Here is a 21731-nt window from a genome sequence, read left to right as displayed (position 1 = left end):
CTAGTGCAAAATGCCCGTGCAAAATCAGTTTTTGAGTGTGTTTTTAGTAGCCTAATTGTTGTTTTGATGTGTTTGAGTGCTCATTGTTACAATTACACATGCAGCAAAAGTTCAGTGACATTTTTATATGTGCATGGTAGAAAGCACAAAGTGAACTCTGAGAAAACGCTATGCTTGAGCAAACAGTTTGTGAATAGGCTGATGCCCGTGCAAAGTGCCCGTGCAAAATCAGTTTTTGTGAGCTGATCGCCATCAAAAAAGTTCAGGAGATATTTCTTAGCGATGGCTGATTTCAACAGTTTCAATATGATAAAAATAATCCGTTTTTATAATAAATCTTTGGAAATCAAAATCTGGATTTGATTTTTTTTTTTTTTATGTTATTATAACCTAAAGATGCTATGTGAAAGTTTGAAACAGAAAATAGTGGTTTTCATCTTGTCTCTTTCTTGGTAAAGAAAACACATTTTTACTCATGAATCAAAATGGATTTATCATGGATTTATCACGTTTTGGAACCAAACTATAATATTCAAAAGTAAACAGTGTAGCTGACAGAGTGTTTATGTCAGAATGTTTATTTTTAAACCACAACCTTCTAAGTGCTTCTTTTACTGTTATTTTTAACGATATCTTTTGCATTTCTCATCCAAACAACGTCAAACTTGGCACTGCACTTACTCGTGCCCGTAGCGAGACACCTGTCAAGTTTGAAATCCATCTGACTAACGGTTCGAGAGATATGCGAATAACACACACAAACACACACACAGACAGATAGACGTTTCTGTAATTTATAGATAGATAGATGCACAACATAACCTTTCACACTATTGTCATCCAGACAATCATTTTCCGCAAAAATGCCTTATCGTGATTTGTTTTTGGATTTGTATCAGGGACCAGGATTTATTTACAATATTAACGATAGGCCTACTTTTAAATAGATATTTTAAATGAAAACGCTGATAATTGTGTGAATAAGGTACAGTAATCTCATCTCTATTTCCCTCTGCTGTATGTTATAGCCTACATGCTGTCATTTGTTTTACTGTCTTTATATTTTAAAAGTTTTTTATATTTATATAAAAACTAACTTTTTAATATATCGTTTTAAGAGTATTAAACACAATCATGCTTTTATTTAAAGATGCATAGAATTTTTTTTTCATTCTTTTATAAATAAAAATGAGACTCAGGTCACGCACTTTAATGTGAGCTTTACTATAATAAAACATCCAAACTAAGGGTTGATCAACACCAGCATATCTTTTATTTATTTGTGTGTACAAAAGCGTGTACAAAAATGAGAAATAAAAAGGAGGAGAAAAGGACAAGACAAGTCTGTGGGAAATGAAAGAAAGAAGAATCACATTTTATTAAAAATTGTTGTAGCAGTTGAACTGCAGGGCTGATAAAAGTACCAAGATGAAAATAAACCTGATGGGGACAAAAGAAACAAGTAAAGAGCCAAGACCTCCTTCTGCTTTAAGGCCACCTTGTTCCACTGATCAAGTTTTAGATATAGAGTAATACACTTTGCGTACATTTATCTCCTCTCACTCAATGCATGCATTTACAAAATAATCTTTTGCAACCTTAACTAATCAATACACTTACAAAGACACACTCACACATTTCAATAACTACAAATCCATCAGAAAAGAGCAAAGAAGAGTGTACCTTTTCCTGTTTGTTCTGTATTTTATAAAAGACAGTGAGTGTTTGCAGGATATTGTGTCATTTGTACCATGGCGCACTGTGTGCAATCATACCTAACAATTGGGGTATAAACAGTGATTTGTGCCTGTGGAAAGTTTGTTCCAAAAATAAAGTCACATTTGGACAGAAAAGAAAATGACAGTAAAGAAGTCCAAATCATTTACATTTGGTGTAACATTTTAGTTAAGAGTGAGAAAGTTGATTATGACATTTTTTTTAAAAGCTGAAGATTTTGGGGAAATAAACTCAAAAAGGAAGATGAGAAGAAAATGTGTTCTTAATATGAAGGATTTGAAACACATTGAAATTATAAGGCTTAATATGAAAATATTATTTCCGTTCATGCCCAGAGCTTTCAATAATTCCTCTAAACCTCGCAATGCATTTCAATTTCACAGTAACCTTAAAATATATAAATACACAGGGACTTTTGTGGCATTCAAGTTGTTGAAAATATTTGGATGATTTTCAATGGCTTAGCAAGTCTAAACGGAGCATGTCAAACGTACAGACAAAAGGCCATTGCACTGGAAGGCAGACAAGACACTCGCAAACACAACAAGCCACTATCATGGACTAAAACTAAGGGCAAATCTATCTAAAGACCACTTCCTTTTGGCATTTAACATATACAGACATCCGAATAGCTTTACTGTTTGTTACACTATAAAACCAAAAAGCAAAAGTATTAAAACACAGAGGCATTTCGTTCATTAAAAGAAACTACATGACGGCATCAATGATATTCGTACACAGATACATGAACCACAGGAGAGGTCACAGCTTATGGCCACAGTGACAATTCACGAGATGCAAACTTGCAGTTTCACGCTGACATGTGCATATAAAACCTGGGATGGAAGTCTTCATTTAGATGTATATCACACTCCCATTCCTGCTCGAACCCCAACTGTGTAACAATTTCGAGTGTAAAAATGATTTATTTAGTGAACAGCGTTCAATTGAACAACAGCTTTCGACGCTGTTGGATCATTGTGACCCATCTATATTCCTGAGCAATACTTAGGAGCCACACGTTTACGCATGTACTCAAAGTCCCACCAAACCACGTCACAGAGAAGCCTACAGGAAAAAGTGAACAACTATGTGATGACAGGAAGTGGTGGAAGGGGGGAAAGGCAATGGTGCGAAGCATCATAAATGTCATTTCCTCTGAGACCTAGTTCCCTGTGAATATCTTAATTTGTCATACAAGCTTGGTCCCATGCAGCAAGGCATAAGTACAGTACAGTGCATCACAGTACATTCACTCTGCTTAGTGGTACTTATGTACAAATGCCTCTGCAAGAAATCACTGAGCAACAATAAAATAAAAGTTTATTAAAAATGTGCAGTCTGCAGAAAAACACTAAAATATGATATAAGCGGCTTATCTATGGTTGATATGATGAGTATAGATACCACTAGACAGCATTGAGTTTCTAAAAGAACGACTAACATTTAAGGAAAAGCATCCAAAACACTAGAGGCCGCCAAAAAAGAGAGGCGACCTAAGACTGTGCAAAGTCTAAATCTCAATTTATAAAATTAACTGAAAATGGTCAATCTTAAGCAAAGGGAATATAATCTCAAATACTTTTATGTTTATAATTACATTTGATAAGGATATCCATGCTTAAGAAGAATAATAATGATATTATTTGATGAGTTCGCAGAGGCCCGTCTTACAGGATCTGTAAAGTACTACTTATTCTTAATGTCAAAAGAAGATAACATTTAGAAAAGGTAGGATAAAGAAGAGGAATGAGGGGGGATGTAAACTCAAGTGAGTTCTTTACAGTACAGTGTACCCTGTAGATTCACACATAAAATATACTGTGCCAAAAAAAAAAAAAAAAAAAACCAAGACAGTTTTCCCATTGTAAGGAACATTGTTAGGCCATATAGTCTGAAAACAGTACAGATTGCTGTAACTAGAGGGACAAATATCAATCATAAAATAAAAAAAAAGCACTTAAGTCGACTATGAACATAAAAGATTGCTGAATAATTTTGATGCAACACCCCAGAATCATTACCTGAGTGTATAATCGAAAACCATCTTGAAACAATTCTTACTACAGAAAACCAACAATACTAGTACTGCCACACAGGATTGTAATGATGCTAACAAGTGATTCATCCCACCTATAGGGATACAAACATTTTGGTCACAATCAACTAACTAACTTAACTCCACAACACTACACAAAAAGAAATGGGCACAAAATGACATTTGCTAAAGCTAAATTAAAATTAAAACTAAATAAAAATTGAACGAGGGGGTAAGTCATGAAGTGCCTGGCTCAAGAGTGTCTAAGTGTGTATGCATGTGTGTATTTATTGTGTGTCAAAGATGTGGGCAGAGTAAATAAAGGGTCATCATCATTGGCCAGTGGAGGGAGAGGTGAGTTTTGGAAATCACTGAGGACTATGCCGACTTGGTGATGCTCTCTGCATCCTTGGAGGCCCAGAGCTCCTTATGCTGCTTGCGTCCGAAGCCCTCGTCGTAGTTCCCTTTACTCTTGAAGAGCTGCTGGAAGTGTGGCTTGCAGTAAAACTCCCCCTGCAGTGCTGCATAGGTTCCCAGACTACAGAGCAGAGAAACCGAGAGATTACATGCATATACATGCAAGCATAAATACAAAAATGGGGTCAGTAAGAATTTAAGAAATAAACACTTATTTAGCAAGGATGTTAGCATTATTACAAAAGATGTCCATTTCAAATAAATGCTGTTCTTTTGAAGTTTCTATTCATCAAAGAATTCTAAAAATGTATCCGTTTCCACAAAAATATTAAGCAGCAAAAACGTCTTTCAAAATAATTATAATAAAGAAATGTTTCTTAAGCAGAAAATCTTCATATTAGAATGATATTGAAGGATCATGGGACACTGACATTCACAGGAATAAATTACATTTGAAAATATATTCAAATAGAAAACAGCCATTATCAATCAATTGCAATAATATTTCACAAAAATACTGTTTCACTGCATTTTGTATTAAATAAATGCAGCCTTGGTGAGCACAAGAGAGAACACTTCTTTCAGTTTACTTTACAGCACATGTTGAACTGCTCCTGTTTGCTGTTTTTCTTAGTCTGTGCTGGTGAGGAAGTGTCTAACCTGAGTTTGGTGTTGCAGTGCTTGCAGCAGAAGCATGTGGCGTGGAAGATGAGGTTGTTGGCCACCAATCTCTCCATCGGATACACTGTCTTCTCACATGATGCACAGGTCTCCTTCTGCGTCTTGAAACTGAAAGACTAGTAGGAAACAAAGGCACTGCCATTTGTTTTCAGTCATTTAAAACAATAGTTCACTCAATGAATTAGCGAGGAACAGATCAAAATGTCATCACATGACTTCAGAATATAGACTTGAGATATAGTGCATGGCTCTGAGAGAGAGAGAGAGAGAGAGAGAGAGAGAGAGAGAGAGAGAGAGAGAGAGAGAGAGAGAGAGAGAGAGAGAGAGAGAGAGAGAGAGAGAGAGAGAGAGAGAGAGAGAGAGAGAGAGAGAGAGAGAGAGAGAGAGAGAGAGAGAGAGAGAGAGAGAGAGAGAGAGAGAGAGAGAGAGAGAGAGAGAGAGAGAGAGAGATATTCACTGTACAATATCAAGTCTAGAAACAGATGGAGAACAAACAAGGATGTGAACAAAGTGTTGTACCTTAGAACGCTGAACGGGCTTGTCATCAGACGTGTTCCTGTTGTCCTGAAAAAAAAAAAAAGAAAGAAAGAAAAGTAAGTGTGTGTTCCTGAGACAGGTTACCCATGGCAACACTATTGCAGTGTGAATAGTACCACAGATCATCCATCCACCATCACTGCTGTCCTTCTAACCTGACGTCACTCCAAAAATGTCCAGTCCCTCTTATATCCCTCCATCTGGTCGCATGCTTTTACAAGAACCTTTTGTCGGTGTACCCACAAACACACACACAAATATGCACGAAGAGGGATCAACGAAGACTAAGCCTGGTGAGCGTTTCTAACTCAATCGCCACGTGAAATAAAGACCCTGTGTACACACACACACACACACACGCTTTCAGTTTCCAGTCTAAAGCTATAATATGCCATTACATAACACAAGCCCATGTCCCACGGTCAACTCTGCACCACATATTCTGTAGCGCTTAAGATCAAAACAGCTGCCAATCTGTACAGGCCACCAAGTCACGCACACAGGAGAATGGGAATTTAAGAACCAAGCGTTTATGATAGATTTCAGAAGAAAAAATGCTAATGATAGGGTCAGGCTTTGCGCGACACCTGCACGACATTGAAGCGGTAACAAAACACCAACAGAGAGTCTGTAAAAAGTTAAACCAATGCGCTCTAAGAATCTTCTGCTTGATAAAATGCTGAACTGACAGGTTTTTATGTAACAGCTCAGGTCTGTCAGAAAGCCAAGAACAGTTCTCCACCTCCACTACGGCATCTATACTTGTCTCTTTCGAATAAACCTAGAGCTTGAATCGCACACAGATCTGCTGGTATAGCTCACAGAGAGTTCATTTGCTCAGCTCAGAAAAGCAGTGCAAGTATCAGTGATGACCATTATATCGCATCAGACATTCACTAACACCACTTTTCACAAATTATAGCCATCATCGAGAGGCATTTCGCTCGCACACAAAAGCCCTGAAATGAGATTACAACCACTCCTCAACATGATGATATTTCATTAAAAACAGAATCAGACAAGAAAGTCAACAGTATCATACACCAACAAATGCGCTTCAATCATTTCATCTTTTCATTAATCATTTCCTCATTTCCAAATCATTATCCACATCAATTTCAATGCAGAAGTAAGCCATTTCCTGTGAATGTGTGAGAGACTTCTGGTACACTAGCCACTATAGGTAAATAACTAGAAGAATTACAAAGTGCGGTAAATGGTAAAACTATTTTGCGCTAAAACCAGTGCGTTTGTGATTCAAATACAAGTAAATACAAGTGTGCAACAATCGAGCACAATAAAGGTGTTTTTGAACAGCTAAAACAACTGGATGTGACGCTAAAAATGACCACATGCCAGCATTTACTTTAAAAATAAGACCGATTTTGTCCCACCCCAGTAAACAATGTCACGTAACATATACATTTACTTCTGAAAAGCCATTCAGTGACCATAAACACCTTAGTCAGCAAGAAAAGTGAACTCAGAGAGGAGCATTTTGCTAAATATGCGCTATATTATACGGTTCTTCAATATTTAAATGTCTGAATATATCGGTCAAATTATAACAGCCACCATTTAAATGTTTATTACAAAATCTTCTGGAGTAGAAGCATAATTGTGTAATTTAAAGTTATTCTATTGACTATAGTGATGTAGTACCAACTGACTCCCTGTATAGGCTTAAAGCAATTTTTTTTTTCCTTTAACAAACTTTGCCATACTGTACCTGATATGCATCCAAATTAATCAATATATAATCGAATAGTGAAGTTTGTCAATATATTACTCCCATTAAGCTGGCAAAAGAAGTGCATAGGCCAAATGTTTTATGAGAGATAGCAATTTTTGTACTTATTTCTTTTAATTTGTAAAATGCAAAGAGTTATTTCCTTAAAATATTTCACAAACACACACGAAAAAAAAAAGAATACAATGAAAAAAAAAATGAAAAAAAATCATACAATTATTTTTCAACTTAGGAAACTGTAAAATTGGGTTCTGCATGTGTTGAGCCCTTTCAAAGCATGTGTTGCAAAAGAAAGTGCAATGTACGCCAGCACTGACTTGTAAAGTGTATTGTGCACAATAATGTGGTCAATAAAGAAATAACAATTACTATGTATCTGCAAATGTAAAACGAGAAGCCAACATGATTACGCTTTATCTGAAAAGTCACAACACACCCTAAGCGCAAGACATCCCTCAACCCACTTCCTGTTTCAGAGTGTTTGTGTAACATGTTTGTTTCAGAGCCATTGCCACACTTATTTAAATATTCATGCTAAATGCACACAAATATCAAAAACATCATTTACATTTAATTAGCAGTAGCAGTGAGTGCGTGACGGACACTAAACAAGTACACAAGGGAACCTAAAAAAAGTTTTAGGGATTTTCTGTCTGCTGGTTAGCAGAAATGCAAAACTAAATGCCACAAACTATTGAACCCAAAACAAAGATGCTCCGATCAGTCACAGTTTAAATGGTGGCAAAAAAACAGGATTAGAGATGTGTGAGTGTGTTAATACTTGCACACAAGAGAAGCACACAAACCAGTGGAGCAGGGCACTATCTCAGCCGGAGCCATCTGTCCCTTTTTGCCTTATTTGTACATAGGATGGAGAAAACACGCTTTCTCACCACACACACACACACGCGCACGCGCAGATAGCACTGCTGCCCAACCGTCTGCACTGTGGCAGGAAGGAGTGATAACACATCTTCTTCCTGTGCTGTGCTCTGCTCAGAAGCACTTTACGATGATGTGGTCCAATCCGCCCTCCTTGGAGACCCTCAAAAATCTGACATCAGCTGATCTGCACACCAAGTCTAGCCTTAGTGCTGTATTATCTTAGACCCTGACGATAACTACAGGTCACATTACCAGCTCCTCTGGGTTTCACAATGACACAAAAAGGGAAAAAAAAAAAAGTTCAGCCTTGTTTCAAAAACACTACCTTGTGTGTAAATGTCATTTACAAGAAAAGAAATGCAATCAGGTATAGAGGGATGATTATAGTGTGCAATCTAACAATGTCACATTTCAGGCCCTGCTCAGACTCCAAAAAACTTTTTTCAAGCCCTCCACTAATTTTAAAAATGCATCTAAAATTAGAGTAGTGCATAGTACCGTGCATTAGTGATTTTACCACAGACGAAAGTGAAAATGATAAGGTTCTAATTTTCAAAGGAAAGTTAAATGTCAAAAAGTAGCCTATATATATATATATATATATATATGACCATTACAACATTTAAAAATAAACACATAATTTTTAAATGTAACTTTTAATTGTTTAATATTAAAGATAATTGGCAATTAAAACGGCCAACATAGTTTAATTAATTAATTAATTCTGAAGGATGACATCAAAAGTTTTGTGATCAGAGACATTAGAGACAATGACAGAAAACCCTTGTTAGTTTCAGATCTGAATGTTCTGAGCAAAACAAAGTGGGGCAGAGAGCGTGCTGTGCACAAGACAGAACAAGCTAAATACCAAACCAAATTTAAAATTACAGCCAGCCAACAAGATGGGCTGCAGGCCATACTATGACCCAGGGCAGTGTGTGTACATATTTGAACCCCTTGCTCCCCCTCAAACACTGACACACCAATATGATTTGTGATGCCCTGCCCTTGCCAAAGGTCAGTATTTTACTCTCTCCCACAGCCACACACTGTGTACACTCAACATTCACTCTCCATTACTCTTCCTCTCTGGTACTAGACTGCAGACACTTTTAATCTCATTAGCTGGACAAAATCCCATCAGCTGCTCCCCATGGGTCCAGACAGCCAGGGGAATAAGCAGGAGTTCAGTGGACTGAGGAGCCAACAACCATCTTGTGGTCACCATCATCCAAGCCCTGTTCACCATCATGTGATCATTCAAACTTTCAGATGCAACCTGGAATGCACAGAACACATTACATCTGTAGTGCACCTGCAAATTCCAACAGACCATCTTTGGTATGCCTGATCAACATGCAGTGACATGCATGTTAGACTACAGTTAATAATAGGAGTAAATGGCAATCTGTTTTGGGGCGACCACTTGTGCTCATCTGAGCCTGACAAGGCCACATAGACATGGAGTGAATGGTTTGGCTGAGGTGACGTCCCATTTGCCACATTCTGCCAAGCTAATAATTCTTAAAGAACAAGAGCAATGAGTCAGATTTAGAAGACAACACTCTATTGTCAAAATTCCTGGCAACACAGATATGAGTTTCATGCATCAGCCCTGAGGGAGTTTGGCTGGGCTCCATGAATGAGATTCAATGTACTGAGAGATGCTAGAGGGCCCCTTTTTGCAAAAGTCAAGTTATGTTTGATATCCATGTAACTAGAAAAACAAAATGAGCCTTTGGGCACCAAAACAGATACATTAATTTACCAAATGACACATTAGGGTTAGTCTTTTTCCACTGGTTCCAATCAGCAAGTCATTTTCTGAAAGTTTCAGTCATTTTGTGCATTTCTCCACTGCGATGCATTGCTAACTTTCAGCCTACAGAGACAACTCAAATGAGATACAGAACAGAAAGGACATAAATACTTTGGTCGCCAGTTACTCTTATCTAGATGCATGACTGGTTTGTGTTTTAAATTAAGCCTTGAGTTTGGCTTATTCAAATTTCTACCTCAAGTTTTGTTTCGTACCATCGTTAGAACTATTTCCTGGACTTTAACTGCTTCTCTAACCACTATGGTGCTCATTTTTATAAACCAGAGCTGACTGAATTCTTACTGAGAGCAGAAATTCTGGGTCAGAATGGAAGAGGGAGAGATTATGTGAAAGTAGTTGTACATGAGAAAATGCTTTGGCTCAAACACTTCTAAAGAAGAATGTGAAAGTCTTCACCAATGTGTTGAGCCACTGACAGAAGCTGACACTGTGACTGGAGTCTGCACACGGATGTGAAACTTTAAATGTGTTGAGGCAGAAAAAAAAAAAAAAAATGCCTGTACTGAACGTTTTAAAGAGAATGCATGTGGGAAGGGTAGGAGAGGAACAGTCTACGGTTTCATTTGACTCCAGAGTACACCTTTGACCAAGAGAAAGTGCATGGTGTAAGATTTCACCTGTTAGGCTAAAGCCGAAGTGGCGCCATGAACACAACTGCAAAAATAATGATGTTTTCCAAAGAACCATCCCATTTTCCGTAGGCTCAAGTATGTTTGCAACGCGTCGCAAAACGCTTTGTGTTTATACATCAAAATGAGAAGAAAACCAGTGGATCTTAAACCGTACTGCCAGAACACATCCCTTTTTTGAAGCTTTTCAAACATGTTCAGACGGAGTACGAAACTTGATCTAGGCACTTTGTGGTACTTCACAAAACACAGCAGTCAGCATCTACCATACCATGATCTTATCACACGAAAGGGAGTGCATTTTGCAATTCAGAAGTAATAAAACATACCGACAGAATTGCCAAGAGACATTGCTCCTTTCCATGGAATTTGACAAACATGTAGAGATGGAAAACCTATTCTCTTTACATGCAAGGGGTCAACAGACCAAACACACATAGTGTCACTTGATTCTCATAAACACCTGCATTAACGTGATGAAGTGCATTATACCACAAATACATGCATGTACTAATATTGAGCATGCAAAAATGCTAAAGTCAAAAACATATACCGCTGGGATAACTACAGATAACAACTGCATGAATTGCGGCGCTACTGCTAGTCACTCAGTGGAAAGTTCTATTTAAGCCTATGGAGCAAGCCTAATTTCTTCTCTTTCTCCATATAAGGTCACATTTTTTGCAAAGGAAAAAAGGGTTTCCATTATCACTCTGCAGAGGCTGTCCCAAAGTCCTTGTTGGCATAATTTCATTAGTATCGAGCTCTAAGAATAGTCAAGAGACTAAGAGTAGTCCATGGACTAGAACCTCAGTGTGAGACGTTCAGCTGGAGCAGGTACGTCGCTGATGCACAGTGTTTTCTGTACAAGAGAAACACTGCATTTGAGAGTAGACTTGAACAGACTTGAATGAACAAACATACCTAGATGCTCATGATTCCATTTTTATCTGATATTCCTATGACTGAAATTCAGATATCAATGTTTTCTTGGGACGTCTCACACAAAAACCTTTTAACTTCTGTTGAAACACCTGGAACGACATGCCTCCAGCACGTTCGTTTCTGATAACTGGACAGTTGATGCCGCAGGCTGTCATCTCATCTCCACATGAATAATCTGTGTGTACACAATCTTCAGGGCTTAGTTTCATCTGAAAACCCTGAGTGTTTCTGCCATCTGCTCTTAACTTCTGCGCACAGCAGAGATTGACACCTCTAATGAAAGAAGACATCGTTAAAAAGCAACACATGCTTCTGGAATAAATTGGACTCTGAAAGCGGTTACATGTGTGTGTGTTGGTACCATTTGCTTGAGCATTCGCAATCTCTCAAGCACATCATTAGCTAAAACCATTTTCCTTACGTTGCTGAATACCCAATGGAGCCAATTTAACTGAGAATGTACATATGTTTGATCAGACAATCCACTGCCAGATGATCCCCAATCACCAAAACAAAGTGCCACCATCACTAATGACCGCACAGAACAGTGCAAAAGAGGAAAGGAAGCTTTAAAATGTGCCACATTTCGGTGCCACTTAAATGCCTCCGCTGTCTGTTGAAATATTTGCCCTCTGGTTCTCCGAAATGGACGCAAGAAGCATCACCACCGCATGTGATCACTAGCGTATGATAGTTCACACCGGTGTGATGAGACCCTTCAGATTGCGTGATCATCAACTTCTAAATTCAAATTTGCGTTCAGCGCTGTCATATTAGGCTGTATCACAACTATTCAGTGTTTTCAACCACATTTATTTTAGGTTTCAGACATTTAAATACACGTAAGTACAAGCAAAACAACATCTATAGTTAGTAAAATACACACTGATGTCTGGAAGCGGCAATAACAATCCTTTCAACTATAAATCGATGACGTGTTTAGATACACAATGTGTAGGTAACTATAAAATGTACTCTGTTCTTCTTACACTTCACCAGCCACTTACTTTAATTAATTTCGGGAGAAGTGGATGAATTGACGCGTTGTAGGCCTAAATCTGACAGATACAATTCTCTGAACTGCAGTGCGTACGAACATGGCACCCATTGTGCATTATAGATCAACTAACATAAATCATGATCATTATAAAGGTTTCTTAAATGACAAAACACATTAACTTACATGTATTTAAGAATAAAAATATCAGCCAAGGACTGACTGACATGTAACGCAACCAAACTTATCACTGTTCGTTTTGTTCCGCGTCATTTAGTGTGAAAATGTGCATACAATAACAAACCGGGGCATACATCTAATACATGATTCATTCAAGAACGTTGTGCAAGTTTACTGCAAGAATAGAGCCGCGAACAGCCTACTTTTGAAAATCCAGCCTTCAGTTGATCCTGATGAACGCTCATTGTCACAGTTGTAAACGTTCTTCTCCCACGAGGCGTCACGGCATTTAAGGTGATGCGTTCTAAAATAACGCTCACCTTGTGCAGGACATGCAATAAGTCAGGAGAGGTGTCGTATTTGGCCAGGTGAGGCAAAAAATGTGAAAAGAGTTGCTGAAATTTAAAGCTGGTTTGTAGCATACCGAATACTACTTGCTGTTATTAGTACTGTAGTGTTATTCAGTGTTAAATTATTGTATTTGGGTTTGGTGGCTTAGGTTTTATTGTGAATTTGTTATGTACATTTGTTGTGTTTTGTATTTAGACTAACTTATATTTATATATTTAATCTACAATTTTAATATATTCAGTTTTAAGAATTTATTATTTATTTATTTTCAATAAAAAGCCGTTATTTAATGTCATTCACCATCGGTTTGAGGCTCTCTCTTTTTTTCCTTTTCTTTTTTTTTTTTTAAGTATCGGTTCAGGCACTGTTTAAGCACCGGAATCGTTTTAAAAGTATCGATTTGCCACCAGTATAAAAAAATCAACCAAACGATACCCAACCCTACATTTAAGTTTTATTGGTCATTATACAACAGTTCTGTCCATCAAATTTGATTCAGTAACTTACTGAATATGGTATAAAACAGGGGCATTTTACTCTTTGTATCACTGTTTGTTACTTTGGAGTATGCAGAACTGAAGTGGGCCGTGTTTTGCAAAATGGAAGTTGAATAATCTACATTTTCTCTCACAAATAAGCATTTTGTGTTTTCTCTCACTAGTTTATTAGTTAAACAAATATGTTGCCATGACAACATTAGGCTGAAATTCACTGGTGTGCATGTCAAAACATTTACATAAATTTCCACATTAAATCTGTGCTTACTCCTAGTTGCTTTTTTCCATGATACAACAATAAAAAGAAAGCTTGTTGGGCTATGAAAGTAGACAAACAGTTTATGGTCAACGTGGGGTGAGTACTGAATGTCGACGTTCAATTTACAGCGTTCAAATGTCACATAATGAGACAAGACAAAATGTGAAGCATGAATGCGTTGCAAACCACTTTGTATAAACGTGTCTGCCAAATTAATAAATGTGGACAGACAGGAGAAAGGATGCATTAAACAAGGAGAGGCTGGGCTACGTAATTTTATGTATTCAAGCATCATATAAGGGCACAATGACACTGAGATAAGTACAATGAATTTATGTTTACAAAATCAAACAAACCCTGGTACGGTTTTGATTGCTTCAGTACGGAAGAACAAAGTCCCCCTTTCCGTGAACTAAAATGGGTCGACAAAAACCAGGTGTCAAAACATGGCTTTGCTATGCGTTTTCGGTTTTAATTCACACACGCATCTCCAGGAAGACACATGACAGCTTTGGACCCTCAGAGGCTCAAACCTAGACCCCCACTACACAACAAGGTCTGATTAGTATTCATCTTCTGTTTCCAGTCTAAACGCTCACATAAATAACGTTACATCTCTACAGTAAGTAAGTTAACGTTAAACCATCTGATTTGATGGATCACTGCACCACCATTAAGTTTCAGCCCAGTATCCCACAGTTAGCTCTTGATAGCTCCCTAGCTAGCGTACTGCATCACCACAATAGACGACGAGGGGGTCGCTGGGTTCACTCACTGGCTGCTGTTGCTGAATCAAAGCGGGGAAACTCACCATCTGTGTTTCCTTATCAGCCTGCTAAAGAGAATGGAGACAAGAGATCTGCTGTCTGGTCCGCTCACTGTGCAAGAGTCGGTTGAAATCTCATTCGCTTTACTCTGCAGGTCTAAAATGATGTTCTTCTTCTCCGGCTGAGCTAAATGAAATGTACCAGCACAAGCTCTGATCGCCCGAGCCGTCTAGCTAGAGAGCAGAGCTTGACGTGCTTTCCCCCCACCTCGCTCTTTTTAACGGACGTTTTTTCTCCTCCTCATCACGCCTTTTTTTATTCAGCAGGATGTCGCACGCCATTGGACGCCGCTCGTGCCGCGTCCTCGCGCTCTCCTCCAACCTCAGAATTTCGGTATTTTGCTACGGGTACTTTTGCACGAAATAACCATATTAACGTTACCTGGATTCCGAATTTCTCGTCTTTGTTTATTTCCCTTACTCTTCCCTATGAGATAAGCAAGAATTTAACAGGGCGAATTCGTTGAAGCCATAGTAATGTAGACAAAACTGATTTAGCTTTGACTGACGGTCTCTACTCTACAACGTAATGAACGTTGGAGGGTTTAGTTCAGATAAAAATTAAACTTTCTGCTTTGTCATTCCAAACCTATATGACTTTTTTTTTTTTTTTGGTAACAGTTCATGGCAGGGACTCTCGATCTTTAAATATGTTAAGAAGACACCAACAAAGCCTCACAAATGTAGGTCATGCAACGTTCCAAGTCTTCTGAAGTCATACAATAATATTGAGAACAGATCCACACTTAAGTTATTTACTAGGCTAATGTTCACAGCAGCAGCTCTTCAAAAGTGTCGCTATTCAAGTGTGAGTGTCTTGTTGTGGGTAAACTATAACAAAAATAATACAAAAAAATAATAAAGTAAAGTTAAAAAAAAAAGTAAAAAAAAATGATGACTACATTTAATTAAAAATAATTGTATTTATTTTATCAAGTAATTTATTTTTAATTCGGAAATAAGCATCCGCCACCTCGTGGGAATATACCAACATTTCAGTTGGGATGTAAGAAACACTATTTGCATTTTCTTGCAAAAAATACCAGTAGCAATTCAAGGTTTAGGCTTAGGAAGCTTAGGTTGATATGCCTCAAAGCCACATTTGTTTGCCATTATCATTGGGTATGGAATGCACACTTAAAATTTTGTACAGTGTAAAGCTGTAGCTTGATAAACATAATTTTGGCCAGTTGAGTATGCAAATAAGAAATGTAGACAAACTGTAGTTGCAATATGATTGCTACATTTTTAGAAAGACAAGTGCCAACAAGCTTAACCTTCAGTTGATCAGATATTTTCTGGATCTCATTGATGCTTTGTTTGAATGCCTCCATCTAGCCAGGTTAAACTGCGAATAGTAGTTTAACCCTTGTGTGTCAATTAGAAAAAGCTACACATAGGTCCATTGAGGACAAAAATGTCTGTGTCTAAAAACGTTCAAAAAAATGTAAATAAAATAAAATAAAAAAAGTTAAAAAAAGTGAAACATAAGAAAGGTTATAGGCAAGGCAAGGCAAGTTTATTTATATAGCACATTTCATACACAATGGCAATTCAAAGTGCTTTACATAGAAGAAATTAAAATAATAAAAAGAAATAAGAATAATTAAAACAGTTTAGAAAAATAAAATAAAATACAGTACAAACAGTCGGACGAACAGTGGCACAGTGCTCATTCAGTAAATGCATAGCTAAACAGATGTGTTTTGAGTCTCGATTTGAAAGTGACTACAGTAGGAGCACATCTGATCTCCTCTGGAAGCTGGTTCCAGCTGCGGCTGGCATAATAGCTAAAAGCAGACTCGCCATGAACCCTTGGTATTTCTAGCTGATATGATCCTAATGATCTGAGTGATCTGTTGGGTTTATATTCAGTGAGCATATCTGCAATATATTGAGGTCCTAGGCCATTTAATGATTTATAATATACAGTAATAATACTTTAAAATCAATCCTAAATTTAACTGGGAGCCAGAGACCTGAGGACTGGTGTGATATGTTCATATTTTCTGGTTCTGCTCAGAATCCTGGCGGCAGCGTTCTGTATGAGCTGCAACTGTCTTATGGTCTTTTTGGGAAGGCCAGTGAGGAGTCCATTACAATAATCCACCCTGCTGGTGATGAAAGCATGCACAAGTTTCTCTAGGTCTTGTCTGGAAACAAAGCATCTAATTCTTGCAATATTTTTCAGATGATAGTATGCTGATTTAGTTGTTGCTTTGACATGACTACTGAAACTAAGGTCTGACTCTAGTGTCACACCAAGATTCCTGACTTGATGTTTAGTTGTTTGACCCCTAGAACGAAGGTATGCGTTCACCTTGAGAACTTCATCTTTGTTTCCAAACGCAATGACTTCAGTTTTGTCTTTGTTTAACTGAAGAAAATTCTGACACATCCAACTGTTGACTTCATCAATGCATTGGCACAGGGAGTCAATGGGGCTGTAATCGTTAGGCGATAGGGCTAAGTAGAGCTGTGTGTTATAGAGGTTTAAGTTTATGAAAATGATTTATGAACATTGATTGTTTCAAAAATGTATATTTTATATAAAATACATTTAAACATCAAAATAAGTTGTGGTCTAAATTTGAGGTTGATATCTCAAAAAATGAGCTTTCAGTAAGATTTTGTTTGGGCACTATACCAGATATTATGGAATTACTTTTGTGCCAATAATAATGAACGTAACTTTTCAAGAAACTAATGAAAATATAAATTGAAACTGAATAAAATATCTTTGAAACTGAAAAATAATAAATCGCAGGCAAATTTTTGGACTTCGTTTTTAATGCACTGCATGTTTTGCTAACTATTTCTCATATATCTTTCGCTGATCTGAACTTACAAATGCGCTTCCAGAGTTTTAATTTACGCTTCTGAAGTTTTCGTTGAGTTTTCGCTGAGTTTTCGTTCGCCGTTCTGACACATTTTTCTCGTGGGGGCGGGGCTAGTAGCAGTGTGTTCTCATTGGCTACTGAGATTTTGATTGACAGCTTCTTCACCTGGAAGTGAAGACGTCAGTTGTGTGTTTATGTGTGGATGTGAGCGTCTGTAAGCGCATTTTTCTATTTCATTTGAGTGATATTAAGTTATGTTTGTTTTTTTTATTTTATCTGTCGCCTATTTGCGCATTGTATTAAAAACGAAGTAAAAAAAAAGAAAACTTTTTCAGTTTCAAATAAATTTTATTCAGTTTCAATTTGTATTTTCATTAGTTTCTTGAAAAGTTACGTTCGTTATTATGGGCACAAAAGTATTTCCATAGTTTTTCCCCATTAAATGCCAGCAAAGCTCCACTGGATTTGTGATTTGCAGTACAGTTTTTCTCTCTCAAATATTACAAGAAACACGCGCATTTTTTTTTTTTATTACACGCATACAAAACACACTCTGACATCCATACCAACAAACCCACACAATTTTAGCTGCATAATTTATCAAATTGGCTCTACAGAAGCAGAAAACCAGAGTAAAGAGAGTATTTGCTTTATAGGCCAAACCTGAGAAAATGGCACCATCTGGTAAAAAAATTAAAGTACAAAAGTTAATTTTAAAGCCTTGCCAACAGAATAAAAGCCGGTTAAGACCGCATTTTATAGTTAAATGGACCTGGGATTAAAAATTGCAGTTTTAACGAGGACATTTTTTACCTTTAAGTCATGAGTAACTTTTGTAAAATAGATTTATAAGAGGGTGTGGGGGAGAAATAGTAAAATTACAATACAAATTCAAACTTGTGCCAAAATGTATGCATTGGCATTAACAGGCAAAATGCTAAATAAATAAAAAACTGAAAGTCAAAAATGTCCTTAGTCACACAAGAGTTACGCAATTAAGTCCAACGTGCTTTTGTTCTGTGGTGTGCAGTAGCATCACCATATGATGTAAAGAACTATGAAAATAATATTGATTGTTGATACTGAAACAGACAAGAGGCCTCATTTTCTGCACAAGTTAACATTTGTTTAAATTACTTACAGCAACAAATTAATTTTGCCTTTCTAAATCACCCAAACAGTTTAGATGTCAAATGGTAATTTTTTAGGGCACACTTATGCAAAGGGACTTCCACTACACTAACATGGGGTTAAAGGCCTTGCTCCTGTAATGAAGACAGCTCACACATGCTTCCTAGAACTCAAAAACAATGGGTGCTTCTCATTTCTAATTTGTACATCCTCATTTCCTTCACTCATGTCTCAGCTCCAACCCCCTTAGAAATGAGGACAAATGAATTGAAGGAAGGCTACTTTGGAAAATTCAAGCATCAATTCAAATCATCAGCTGATGTCCTCTTGAAATATGCCAGATATGGTTTAAACTACAAAAGGTAAAATATTAGATTAAAATTGTGACAGATGTAAAGGGGGGGGAAAGGTATACATGCACAAGTTTTTCAACAAGACGACTTCCACATAGGATACACCTGTGCATCCTCACTTATAGCTCCATTGGAAGCCTTCTCACGCTTCGTTCCTTGCAGTGCAACTAAAGAATTGGGATTCTTCAAGATTTAAAAAAAAAAAAAAAAAAAAAAACACCAACTTCCAGGTCACAGGCTGGAGGACTGAGGAGCAAGGAAGCACCCAATGTTCCAGTCAGCAGCAATGAAATTGTTACACTGACTGAAGTTATAGATCATCCAGTAACACAATTAAAACAGTATGATAACAAAACTTTATTTTGATATTCTGCAGTTGGTACACTACACGGGACTGAAACCATGGTCCTTGACTCTGATGGGTCCAACAGATGCCCTGTCCCACCACCAATCTGCTAAAGAAAGTGAGAACACTTAAGCAAATGACCATTCAAACATTAACGTTTGCAAGCTTAAAAAAAAAAAAAAAAAAAAAAAAAAAAAAAAAAAAAAAAAAAAAACACACATGCCTTTACGTAGCTGATCACTTCCACTCCTAATGCCACAGGTTGCATCACAGCAGCCACACACCTGATCATCCTCATCAGCAGACACCCACCTGTCAGACAAACCAAATATTAAGTCCTCACACACTAAAGTTTTGAAGTAATTCATATCAGTGAAAACATACCTATTAGCAGAGAAGGAGCAAGCTTTCTGCTCAACATTAGTAGGGTTGGATGCTGCAGCCACCTTGAGAGCACAAGTAATGTAGACCTAGAAAAAGCCAAATTATTTGTACACTCCATGCCAACATGCACCCAAACTGCTAATCCACATACATACAATTCCACTAATCTCTTGCTGGAATCTGAACGTCACCAACTGAAACTGCAGCTTGTCAGTTTGAGTCCGGGGCATAAAGCGAGAGCCTGAGCCTGTGAGCTTAGCATCAACTAGACACCTAGGGTGGAAGAAAATTAAATAAATTCAGACATTCCATAATGCCACATTGTGTGGTTCTTGAAGGACCTCTACTCACCCATTATTCTCAATAAAGGAATATCTGGGTGTAGCACTGGCATCAGGGACTGAAGTAGCCACACAGCTATCAACAAACACACGAAGAGGAATGTGGTTGTATGACCTCAATGAAGCCTCAATATTAATGGAATCACCCAGGAAGTACTGATTAGAAGGTCTTTCAAATCTCCAGTCATCTGCAAATAAATCGTTTTAGCCCAGGTTCACAAGCACTGGCATGTTACAAACCTTTACATTATACCAACCAGTCATGAGCTTGAGGGAGAAGACCAAAAGTTCCTCCGCAACTATAGTTAAGGCATATGGGGCCCAAGTGGGCATTAAGGCATCACTGCTCACATCAAGCACTCTGTCAAGATATAAAAATCAATCCCTTTTAGTGCAAATTATATTAGCATATTCTGCAATCCTGAGTTAACTGAAGTCTTACCTTGGATAATGACACTCGATACCAACCACCGCACCACTGCTCCTGACAATAGGACTACCAAATGAAGCCTCTTGTGGGGTGTAGATAATGTTGAACTTATAGACAAGCTCATCCTCAGTCACCTAAACAGAAAGGTTAATAGAAGAACAGACACATGGATGGTTCAGAATACCTATGATTGTCACAACAGAACCTTACCATTGATGTGCTGCTACATCCATGCAGTTCAGACTCAAAGATCAACACTTGAGCAGAAGAATCCTCTCCAGTTGCAGTACAGCCTCCCAGTGTAAAACCAGAGGACAACACTGGGTGCCCAGTCCCAAAGAAGTCCTTCATCACTTCCACATATAGTGAATTCTCTCCACACTGAGCAGCTACACTGTTGGCAGGGACAGGAAAAGGCAACTCAAAAGGAACATCTGGCTGCTGTGGCTCCTCTGGTACTCTTGGAAAGCTCCACGCAAGTTTTGCCACTGGACCCTGCAACAGCTCTTTTAATTGAACACCCATAAGATCTTGAGAAGACTTCCCAAAGTCAGTCCTGACTGGTGTCTGGACAGGAAACGGAGCGGGATACTTTTGTGGTGCAAATACAGCGTTACTGGGAACCAAAGACACCCTAGAATCAGCCTGTCGAGAAGCTTTAGCTAATGTTCTAGGCTTAAACTCGCTTGGACTCCGATTATCTGCTGCTCTTGCTCTCCATTGAGCTTCAGAAAATCCAAGTGCAAGAATAAACACCAATCCAACTCCAACCTGCCAAAACCCCATTATTGCCAAGCTTGATTCAATGACACATTAGGGTGCTACCATCCAAATTTATGCAGATGTCAATCAGAATGGCTCCACCTCTCTCCTGACAAGCATCATTTTTCTCTGCACCTGCCAATTTACTCAGTCAATATAACACAGGTGAAAGTCATTGATTCTAAATGAGCTACCATATAAGGGCATGTTATTAGTAGCTAAACCAAATAGCCTAGGAAGAGAAATAGATATTTATATACCCTTGGGGAGGGTGGAACTGAGGGAAAGGGTTAAAGAATGCTTAATTAAAGAATGGCAGAATGGATGGGAAAAGGAAATCAATGGTAGACACTATTTTTCTATTCAACCAAAAGTTAGTAAAAAATGTTTTTGTACCTTTCCGTCCTGTAGGGACTCAGTTAAATTGTGCAGATTGAGGTTGGGACATTGTGGGTTAAATTCTTTTTTGCATATTATAGGAAAGCACATTTCTGGTTTATGTGAATGTGGGAATATGGACATGTTTTTTTTGAATGCAGGAAGTATAATGTAGAAAATTTACACTTTTTTGTAAA

General features: G+C 37.8%; 2 protein-coding genes across 3 annotated transcripts; both read right to left on the bottom strand.

Annotated features, from left to right (window-relative positions):
- Window positions 1–1250: 1250 nt before the first annotated feature.
- On the bottom strand, window positions 1251–14798 carry limd2 (LIM domain containing 2). Its single transcript, XM_084415476.1, has 4 exons — window positions 14555–14798; window positions 5393–5437; window positions 4853–4989; window positions 1251–4313 (listed from the first exon to the last, which is right to left on the bottom strand). The coding sequence occupies exons 1-4, from the start codon at window positions 14555–14557 to the stop codon at window positions 4154–4156; spliced, it is 345 nt and encodes a 114-aa protein (XP_084271602.1). The 5' UTR covers window positions 14558–14798; the 3' UTR covers window positions 1251–4153.
- A 4434-nt stretch (window positions 14799–19232) lies between these two features.
- Window positions 19233–21251, bottom strand: LOC311294222 (zona pellucida sperm-binding protein 3-like). 2 transcript variants are annotated; one of them, XM_084414980.1, is made up of 8 exons: window positions 20605–21251; window positions 20407–20528; window positions 20222–20325; window positions 19975–20152; window positions 19779–19896; window positions 19624–19709; window positions 19463–19551; window positions 19233–19345 (listed from the first exon to the last, which is right to left on the bottom strand). In XM_084414980.1, exons 1-8 carry the CDS (start codon window positions 21178–21180, stop codon window positions 19278–19280), a joined length of 1341 nt encoding a protein of 446 aa, XP_084271106.1. In that variant the 5' UTR covers window positions 21181–21251; the 3' UTR covers window positions 19233–19277. The 2 variants fall into 2 exon arrangements, with proteins under 2 accessions (XP_084271106.1, XP_084271105.1); XM_084414979.1 differs by having other exon boundaries at window positions 19233–19348; window positions 20605–21240.
- Window positions 21252–21731: the final 480 nt, after the last annotated feature.

This window comes from Rutilus rutilus, assembly GCF_951802725.1.
Source record: "Rutilus rutilus genome assembly, chromosome: 1".
NCBI classification, from domain to species: domain Eukaryota; kingdom Metazoa; phylum Chordata; class Actinopteri; order Cypriniformes; family Leuciscidae; genus Rutilus; species Rutilus rutilus.
Note: the sequence above shows the minus strand (reverse complement) of the source record. Positions and strands in the feature narration are given on the sequence as shown.

Bases quoted from the DNA above. Each gene is read 5' to 3' on its own strand.
- limd2 (XM_084415476.1), bottom strand. The intron at 4,990-5,392 runs GTACAACACTTT...GTTTCCTACTAG, and splicing joins AGCCCGTTCAGCGTTCTAAG to TCTTTCAGTTTCAAGACGCA. The intron at 4,314-4,852 runs GTTAGACACTTC...TCTGCTCTGTAG, and splicing joins CACTGCAACACCAAACTCAG to TCTGGGAACCTATGCAGCAC.
- LOC311294222 (XM_084414979.1), bottom strand. From the start codon at position 21,180: ATGGGGTTTTGGCAGGTTGGAGTTGGATTGGTGTTTATTCTTGCACTT. The intron at 19,897-19,974 runs GTGAGTAGAGGT...CTTCCACCCTAG, and splicing joins TCCTTTATTGAGAATAATGG to GTGTCTAGTTGATGCTAAGC. The intron at 19,710-19,778 runs GTATGTATGTGG...GGCTTTTTCTAG, and splicing joins AGCAAGAGATTAGTGGAATT to GTCTACATTACTTGTGCTCT.